Source organism: Vulpes lagopus, chromosome 3 (genome assembly GCF_018345385.1).
Source record: "Vulpes lagopus strain Blue_001 chromosome 3, ASM1834538v1, whole genome shotgun sequence".
NCBI classification, from domain to species: Eukaryota; Metazoa; Chordata; class Mammalia; order Carnivora; family Canidae; genus Vulpes; species Vulpes lagopus.
The window spans coordinates 106,242,976-106,252,456 of record NC_054826.1 but is presented as its reverse complement, the minus strand read 5'-3'; the positions used below and the strand labels follow the sequence as shown (position 1 = coordinate 106,252,456).

At 51.3% G+C, this 9,481-nt stretch overlaps 1 protein-coding gene across 2 annotated transcripts; it reads right to left on the bottom strand.

The window, feature by feature from the left end:
- Nucleotides 1-4,192: 4,192 nt before the first annotated feature.
- BCL7C (BAF chromatin remodeling complex subunit BCL7C) lies at nucleotides 4,193-8,048 on the bottom strand. 2 transcript variants are annotated; one of them, XM_041749553.1, is made up of 6 exons: nucleotides 7,733-8,048; nucleotides 7,146-7,224; nucleotides 6,736-6,844; nucleotides 6,472-6,600; nucleotides 4,952-5,037; nucleotides 4,193-4,388 (listed from the first exon to the last, which is right to left on the bottom strand). In XM_041749553.1, exons 1-6 carry the CDS (start codon nucleotides 7,822-7,824, stop codon nucleotides 4,263-4,265), a joined length of 621 nt encoding a protein of 206 aa, XP_041605487.1. In that variant the 5' UTR covers nucleotides 7,825-8,048; the 3' UTR covers nucleotides 4,193-4,262. The 2 variants fall into 2 exon arrangements, with proteins under 2 accessions (XP_041605487.1, XP_041605486.1); XM_041749552.1 differs by having other exon boundaries at nucleotides 6,472-6,633; nucleotides 7,733-8,033.
- Nucleotides 8,049-9,481: the final 1,433 nt, after the last annotated feature.

The following is a 9,481-nucleotide window of genomic DNA, read 5'->3' as shown; positions in this document are numbered from 1 at the left end:
CTGCATGCTTGAAACTTTTATAAAATATTGGAGGGGGGCATCCAAGTCTGATCATGTCACCCCTCTTCTCAGACCTCTTCAATAGCTCTTCATCTTGCCCAGAATAAAAGCCAAAGTCTTGACAATGGCCTCCAAACAGGATAGCCATACATTCTGGTTATCACAGGTATTAGCTATTATCGGGCATAATTATTAATATATCCTCTTTTATTCTTGAAGTTTGATAGACATGTTATGTACCTGCTCTGCCTGTGAGGTCCTACATGACCTGACCTCACTTCCCACGCTCTCTCCCTTCTTCCCTGTGCCTCAGCCACACTGATCTCATTTCCAGGCACACTCCACCTCAGGACTATTGCACTTGCTATTCCCTCAGCCTGGAATACTCTTCCCCAAGATATCTGTATGGCTCTCTTCCTCACTCCTTCAAGCTTTTCTTCAGATGTTTCCTCAGTAGGGCATCTGATCTCCCTATTTTTTTCCATCTCCCTGACTTGATTTTTTTTTTTTTTTTTACAAAGTAAAAAGTACTTATAACTTCCTAAGGTGATATAATTTATTGAAGTTAAACTCCGTGAAGGCAAAGATTTTTTTTTTCCATTTTGTTAATACTTTGTTCCCAGGTCTAGAAGAGTCCCCAGTAAAGAGCGTACAATAAATATATATCCCTATGAATAAATGAATTCTCCTGCCTTTGTTGATCAGGCTATCTGGCACCAAAGATCGAAGCCAACTTGGACCATCACAAGGGAATATCTGATGTTCCAGGAAAAGGCAGAGGAGGAGGCAGGGGTGTGACAAAGGAAATCACCAGGAAACCAAGGTTAGGAAAAAAAAAAAAAAAAAAAAAAAGAATGCATCTCCAGGTGAAGAGAGGGGCACTCCTGGCAGAGCAAACAGCATTAGCAAAAATCTAGAGTTGAGCACAGCAGAGTGGATTACAAACAGTTCTGGGGGAGCAGGGTGGTATGGGGTGGAAGTGGCAGGGACAGCTCCATCCTGCCGGGAAGGAGGACAACTATGGGGTTTTCACCCAGGGCAGGCACATGTGGGTTTCTGAGACTGCCCAGCTGCTGGGGGGAGAATGGACTGGAGGTGGGCAAGAGTGAAGCAGAAAACCCACCAGGAGGCATCTAGCAATCGAGAGCACCCTAGAGATAGGGGCAGATGGGAGACATACTCAGGGAAGAGACCTAATGAAACATGGTCACTCACAGGACTCTGACTTCTGGGGGCTCCAATCTGGGCCAACTCCTGGGATTGACAGGCCATTTCTGAGTATAGGCGATGGTAGGGACAGATTGGGAGAAGGAGGAGGCTGAGGGTCTGGACATCCCAGGGGTCTCTGAGTCTAGAGGTGGGGTGCAGCGCTTGGATGCTGAGACTTGGGAGCCATTAATTCAAAGAGTAGGTGGACTTGGCAGGGAGTATTCATGAAGAGAAGAGCTAGGCCAGGACAAGAGATATTTAAGGGCTCAGGAGGAGGCGAGAGTGACAGAGTAGAAGAGAAGGGGGGAGCACTAGAGGCCAGAGTGAGGGCCCGGAGTGGAAGAATTTCCCAAAAGAGAGTATGGACATTGGGAAGGAACGGGAAGAGGGGAGGCAGGGAGGGAGAGGGAAGGTGATGACTAGGGGTGTGGCTATGGAAGAGGTGGATTTTATTTTACTTTATTTTCTAAGTTGTTATTTATTTGACACACAGAAAGAGTGCACACAGAAGCAGGGGGAGCAGCAATCAGGAAAAGGAGGCTCCCCACTGAGCAAGGAGCCTGATGCAGGCCTCCAACCCAGGACCCTGGGATCGTGACCTATGCCAAAGGCAGAGAGCCGCTTAACTGAGCCATCCAGGGGCTCCAGAAGAGGTGGATTTTAAACCAGGTTACATAGTGGATCACAGAGCTGGAGGGGAGAGGCTTGGGAGTAGGGACAGATGCCTGGGGTCTGGGGCCAACAGAGGGACAGGAATCAATGGGGGTGACTCAAACTTTAGCCTTTTAAGTGTGCTCAGAAAAGGACTCTTCTTCCCCAGTCTCACTGACAGGCAAGTCTCTGGCCTCTATCCGTATACCCTAGTATCCTCACCTGTAAAATGGAGTAATAGGAAAACAGCTGTCATTTATTGAATACTCACTATGTGTCAAGCCAAGGACACTCTCCACATACTTCCTCACATAATCCTTACAACACGCTCACCAGGCTATTAATATTATCCCCAGTTTACAGATGAGAAAACTGAAGCCCGGAGAGGTTAAGTCCCTTGGCTCAAGGTTATAAGCGAACAAATGGAGATGCTGATATTCAAACCCAGAGCCTGTCGTCTGGGCTTTAACACTGTACTGCTAAACCATACAAGGCACTTAAAATTTACAAAGGACTCCCATCACCTACTGTGGTGGTTGAAGACAATAATAACCTCCACACCTCGAAAATGCTGAGATTACCATATGTAGTAGGCTGAATAATGGCCCTCCGAAGATGCTCCTGACCTAATCCTCAGAACCTGTGGAAGGAGCCCAAGTCAAGGAACGTGGGTGGTGTGTAGAAGCTGGAAAGGGCTGGGAAACAGATACTCCCCTACAGCCTTTTGGAGGAACCAGCCCTGCTGATACCTTGACTTTAGCCCACTGAGACTAATTTTGGACCTCTGGCCTCCAGAAGGGTAAGATAATAAATTTGTGTTTCTTTAAGTGACTAAATACATTTATGGTAATCTGTTGCATGAGCAATACCATGTCACCCTACATCTGGCTCCTCTGGCTAGCCCTGGTTCAACTATTACAACTTCAGCCGCTATCACTAAACAGCCCTACATTTTAAAATAGTTCTTGGGCAGCCCTGGTGGCGCAGCGGTTTAGCACCGCCTGCAGCCCAGGGCGTGATCCTGTTGACCCTGGATGGAGTCCCACGCAGCGGTTTAGTGCCGCCTGCAGCCCAGGGCGTGATCCTGGAGACCCTGGATCGAGTCCCACGTCAGGCTCTCTGTATGATGCCTGCTTCTCCCTCTGCCTGTGTCTCTGCCTCTCTCTCTCTGTCTCTATGAATAAATAAATAAATAAAAATCTTAAAATAAAATAAAATAAAATAAAATAGTTCTTTAAAGTTCCAGTTTGGTCCCTCTGAACCTCAGTCTCTTTCTTTGTTAGAAATAAAAATAGGGCTAATACACCTAAGACTCTTTGCCAGGCACAGAGTGAACGTACCTTCTATCCTATCATTTGAAGGTTTCCACAAACCACTAAGGCGGATGAGGCCTAGTTATTGTCCCCATTGCTCAGATGAACAAACTAAGGCTCAGAGAGGGGGAAAGGCATGCATAGGGCCATACGCCTAGTGAGTAAACAGAGCCAGGATTTGAGCCAGGACTTCTGACTTCATATCTACCACACTGAGGTTCATATCTCACATTCCACCTCCTCAGGGAAGCCTTCCTGGATAGCCTCAGCACATTCATTTACTCATTCATTCACCAAACAGTTGCTATGATTGCTCTATACCCAGTGTGGTTGCTAGATAAGGCTGGAGACCAAGTTCAGCTGTCAGGAGCCCAAAACCTAGTGGACAAGACAGACACACAAACCAGCCATCCCAAACAGCCTGATAAATGCCAAAACAAAGGGGGAGGAGGCACAGCGGGTGATGGAAGCCCCAAAGAAAGGAAACTGATTGAGCCAGGGGTCAAGGAAGACTTCCTGGAGGAGGTGGTGATTGAGGTGAGGACAAGTAAGTGTGAGGAGGGGTTCCAGTGGAGTAATGGGTAAACGGAGGTGGGGGCAGGGTTACAATGTTGTGGCTTCTTGAGGACATGGAATGGGTTGGGTCATCTGAGACCCCAAAGTCCCTCTGGGCCTCTGTGTTCCTGTGTATGAACAGGAATCATGGGCCAGCTTCCCAGAGCTTTGGTAATTGCTGAGCCCAGGGGAGGGCTGAACAGGAAGAAGACGGGTCCTGGGTTTCCTAGAGGAGGAGGGCTGAAGGTCAGGAAGGGTCAAAGGTAAGGGGACAGGGCAGGGTGGAGGGAGTTCTGGAGAGGCAGGGTCCTGGGCTCAAGCTCCCATTCTATGTCTGACTCATGGTATGATTACAGAAAAGTCCCCTTAGAGCCTCAGTGACTCCATCTGAGTAATGGAGCATGAGACAAAACTGTCTCCAAAGACCCTCCCCAGCCCTGAGGGGGAAATGACATGACACAAAATTACAAAAGGGTCTTTATTTGTAAAAAGCCAAAGGGGCCCTTGGGGCAACAGGACAGGCAGGCCGGCTTCTCAGGGGTCAGGGGCATTTGGGCAGATGCGCTTGAGTGGGGGGGCGCCCTCCGAGTCCTCTGTGTCACCCTGGGCTGCCTCAGGGACAGGTGGCACTGGCTCAAAGACGGGGTAAGCTTCGGGGGCCTGGAGAGGAAGGGCGGACAGGCGTGAGCTCCACCCAAACCCAGGAGTGCAGCCTCCTAGCCTCTGCCTTCTCCAAGCCTCCACTCCACTTCCCTTCTGCACCTAGGAGTCTAGCCCAGGGCTAGGGACCCAGGAAGCAGATGAATAGGGCACCGGAAATAACAACACTGTTTTGGGGAAAGAGACTGATACTTGGTATTTCTGGAAAATGCCTCAAGGGAGTCCTTGGGGGAAAAGTCAGAAGTTTGTGGGGGACTCTCTTAAGCTAATTTTATAGTTTAGGACTAAAATAAATAAAATAAAAATAAAATACTTGGAGGAGCACCACAATCTTTTCAGGCTTTTAATGGTCTTAAATCAGCCCCGATCCAGCCCACAGGACTTTGTCTTAAAACACCCTTTCCTTTTCAGACCCAAGAACCCAGCCTCTGAGACTTTGAGCTGTGTCTGAGGTCTATATTTCCTGCCTGGACCTCAGGAGTGCAGCCCCCAAGCTTTCAGCTGCCCCAGAGCTCCCCACTGCCTCTGAGACCCAGGGGGCCCAGCCATCTGGCCTCTCTCACCTCAGCCTCCAGCAATTCTGGAACAGGCTCCTCCTTGGTCAGCATTGGGGGTTCATCCGTGCTGCCTGCAGTGATGCCCCCAGGATCTGGAACATCAAGTTAACAGAATTCCCTGAGTGGCTCCTCCGTGCCACAGCACAGACCCTGGTTGGGGACTCCAAGGAGTGAGCTGGGAACCTTGCTATTGACCAGAGGAAGACACAGCAAGGACATTTAAGTGGGATCTTGATGGGTGAGTAGGATCTGATCGGGTAGACAAATGGGGAGATGGAGCACATTTTAGGCAGACAGACTATATGTTTAGTGAGGACAGATTCTGAGGTTGAATTCCTCCGGTTCAAATCCTGACCTTGGGCAAGTGACTTAATTCCTCTGGACTTAGTTTCCCCACCTGCAAAGTGGGGATAATGATAGTAATTACCACATGAGACTGTGGTAAGGATGCAATGAGATAATACAGGTAAAGCCCTTAGTACAGTGTCTAGCACATAGAAAGCGCTCAATAAATGCCTGTTGTTTTTGTATTAGTAAAGGTACCCAAGTGCACGGTACAACATAAACACAGCCCATAGGCCCAAGTCATGGTATTCCTGGAAAGGAACAATGAGACCAGCAGGGATAGTTCACGAAGGGCCGAGAGTGCCAAGTGGAGGAGTCAAAGGCCATAGGAGCCATTGAAGGCTTTGAAGCAGGAAAATGAGCCTGCCATATCTATGCTTTAGAAAAAGTTGCTCTGGCAGCTGTGTAGAGGTGACTAGGGAAGAGGAGACCCACAAGGAGGCTGGAGCCAGGCACAGGTAAGAGATGGCTCTTATAGGAAGGGAGACACATTTGCAAGGTGGTTCCGACCAGACAGGGGATTGACTATATGGAAGAAAGAGGAGCTAAGGCAAAATTATGCCCAAGATGCTGGCTCATTGGCTATGTGAGCTTGGGAGACTTCTCTGGGTTTCAGCTTCTCATCCACATGTGGGGATTATAACTTTCATAGGGTTATAGTGAGGATTAAATGAAATCAAACATGTTCAGTGCTTAGAATGGTATCTGGCACACAGTCAGAGCTCAATAAGTCTTAGCTATCATTTTCACTTATTAATCACCCTCAGGAATATCACTATTATTCATTCCTTAACAAATATTGAGTACATTCTATGTGTCCCACATTGTTCTGAGGATCTAGTAATGGATAGGAGCAACATGGGCCCAAAGTTCAGGAAGCCAACATGAGGTGGGAATGGGGGAAGAAATTTGAGTAGTAAAAAATAAAATTTACATGAAAATCTCAGACAGTGATTAATTACATAAAGACCCAAAGGGAAAAAAAAAAGACCCAAAGAAGACGGATGAATGAGACAGTTAGCTACTGGAGGTAGGATGGTGACTTTCTGCAGGAGTCAGGGAAAGCCTCTGGAAGGGGATAACAAGGAGGGGAGCAGGTGTAGGTAGGGGTAAGCTGATGGCTCCAACTCAGCCACCAGCCGACTCAGAAGAGAGGGCTGCAGGGAGGCACCTGGTCCTACCTCTCTCTTGGCCCAGCCGTGGGGGCTGAGCATCCTCTGGGACCCCTTCTGGTGGTCCAGCAGGTGACACAGGGCGGCTGGGCTGGGGGGTACCCCCAGGGCTGGGCTCGGTGCCCTTTTGCAGGGAGCCTTCCGAATGGAAACTCTGGTTACTGTTTTCATCTGTGGGAGCAAAAGCCGAGAGCATTGGGCCTGAGAGCCCCAATCTGCTCCCTCAATTCCCCATCCCACAACACCCCCCCAAATCCCAGGATCCCTACATACCATTGAGATCCAGCAGGATGAGGGGACCAGCCCCTCGGGGACTGGTGCCCCTGCCCCGCCGCTCCCGGCCTCGGGATCTCTCTGTCCCGCCACCTGCCCTCCGTCGTTCCTGGGGGTTAGAGGGATAAGGGTCAGCTCCAGCTTTCCAGTTAGTGCTTGCAAAGCCCCCACTGTCCAAATAAGGAAACTGAGGCACAGAGCAGCAAAAGGCCCTGCAGGAGGCTGGCACAGTGGGTTAGGGCTTGAACTCAGGGGTCTGAACCAGGAAAAAGGGAGAAGGGGGTGGAGTTGCTAATAATTGTTAACATCTGTCTTGGCTGCTGCATTTGAGGTCTCAGAGCAGGACTGGAGGTGGAGGCTGGGATTGGAAGGGGCTTGCCTGAGGGTGCACAGTGGGGGAGTTTGCTCACCTCCTCCTGGGGGTCCACCACTGGCACCCACTTGAAGATACGAAGGGAAGTGTCGCCCACAGTCACCCAGCGCTTCTCCCTGTGGGAGGGGGGGCTGGGTCAGAATTCTGAGGAGAGAGCCCCCCCCCAGGAGCTGAACACATCTGGGGAGACCTTGTAGACTTGGGGGTGCTGCGGTTTCGCTAATGGGGCATATGGTTAGAAGGAGAAAGAGAGTCCTGCAGACCCCAGGCCATAAACAGGGGTGCCTCTAAGGAGAGAGCACGGTTTGGGGCCATGGCTCTGCAGACCCCTGGGGTATACAAGGGAGCAAGGCTAAGGGCCTAGCTGGGGACCATAGCAATGAAGATCATGGACATACTTGAGGGAGGAGTGTCAAAGCTTAAGGGGGCGGGGCATAAATGAGGGTACGGCTTGGGAACACGCTTTGTAGACCCTAGGGTGTAGCCAGAAGGGGGACAGAGCCCTGTAGCTCCGGGGGGCACACCTAACACCTTGCGGCCATGGCCGGCGAAGGGGAGGTTAGACGCATTTGGGGGAGGAGTGGTCCCGCCGGGTCCCATCCCTGGCCCCCGGGCAGCGCTCACCATCTCCGGACCTTCTCGATGGTCGCCATCACCTTCTTGATGTCATCTTTGGCCCGGCTCCGGGTCTCGGCCCGCACGGTCCGGCCGGCCATGCTGGCGGGACTGGGGCGGAGGCCGAGCCCGCGGCTGGGCCGCCTCCCGTCCGGCGGGCTCAGGCTCGGCGCCAGACCCGGGCGCCGCTCTCTCGGCCTGCCGTCCCTCCGGGAGTTGGCCGCGCCCTCCCTCGCTCCCCAACGCCTCCGCGAGTCCCCGCCCCGTTTCCTGCTGCCGCGCCCCGCCCCGGCCCGTCCCCGGAGCGGCCGGGCGGTGCGGGCGGCCAAAGCCCAGGCCTGGAAGCCGGCCGGCCCCGCCCCGACCGGGCCCGCCCCCTCGGGGCGCCCCGACGCGCAGCGCCCCCTACCCGCCGCCAAGAGGGAGGGTTGGGGACAGCTTGGCGCCAGGGCGCGCGCCGCCGGGCCGGGGAGGTGCGTTCAGACCACGTGGGCGCGGGGACGAGGAGGGGGCGCGAGAGGGTCACTATCACGGCGAGCGTCTGTGGCGCGGGGGTGGCCCTCGTGCTGCGTGCAGAGCGTGTGTCCAGCCTCCTCTGGCTGTCGCTCCCGCACTGTCCAGCTCTTCCTCAGCCATTCATTCAGCAGTCTATTCAGAGTGCCCATTACTGGCCAGATGCTGCAAATATGAGTAGGTCTCCACCCACCAGAATGGCTAAAATGAGAACGACAGACCATATCAAGTGTAGACAAAGGAGTAGAGCAACCAGACCTCTCATGTTCCTGGGGTAGTGAAAATGGATAGAGATGCTTTGGAAAACTGGCAGGTTTTTTAAAAATTACTTATTTATTCATTCATAGAGACACAGAGAGAGAAAGAGAGAGGCAGAGAGACAAGCAGGCACCATGCAGAGAGCCTGAGGTGGGACTCAATCTAGGGTCTTCAGGATCACGCCCTAGGCTGCAGGCGGCGCTAAACCGCTGTGCCACCGGGGCTGCCCAAACTGGCAGTTTTCTAGAGAAGCTGAACTTACACGATCCAGCAATGCTACTCCTAGGTCATTGACATTTGAGAGAAATGCGTAGGTGTGAGCACCAAGTGATGTGTACTGGAATCTTCATAGCACCGTAGAGAACGGCCTCAAATTGGAAACAGCCCATCAGGAGTAGAGTGGAAAATGAATTGTAGCCTGTTCGCACAGTGGACACAGCAGAGAGTGATATCCTGCTACACAGACAACAGGGACAAGTCTCGTGAAAGAAATCAGATACAACAGTACTCATTATATGATTCCTTTTATATGAAATTCAAAACAAAACTAATTTGTGGTGTGAGAACTCAGGATAGTGGTCACCCTTGGGAGAGGCCAAAAGGGAGCTCTTGGACTGGTCACATTCAGTTTCTTAATCTGGTAATCTGGTGCTGATCCCCACCCACCACCACCAGTACATTTACTCTGAATATTCACCGAACTGTACACTTTTCCCTATGTATATTATATGCTTCAATTAAAAGTTTACTTAAAATGCGTGTGTTTTGGTTGATTTTATTTGAATCTGTTTGCCAGTGTGTTGCTCTATGTGTGTGGTTCAAGGGTGTGTGGCTCTTGTCTCTGTGTGTTTTGGTGTGATTATGTCCAGAGGGATTAAGGTATAGGAGGGTGATTATGACCAAATTTCTAAAGCCTAACTGCTCCTGGGAAAATCCCAGCTCTTCATGTCCAGTGACCTTGGACAACTCATTTATCTTTATTCCCTC

Bases quoted from the DNA above. Each gene is read 5' to 3' on its own strand.
- BCL7C (XM_041749552.1), bottom strand. From the start codon at position 7,824: ATGGCCGGCCGGACCGTGCGGGCCGAGACCCGGAGCCGGGCCAAAGAT. The intron at 6,845-7,145 runs GTGAGCAAACTC...TCTAACCCCCAG, and splicing joins TGGTGGACCCCCAGGAGGAG to GAACGACGGAGGGCAGGTGG. The intron at 5,038-6,471 runs GTAGGACCAGGT...TTGATGTTCCAG, and splicing joins ACGGCTGGGCCAAGAGAGAG to ATCCTGGGGGCATCACTGCA.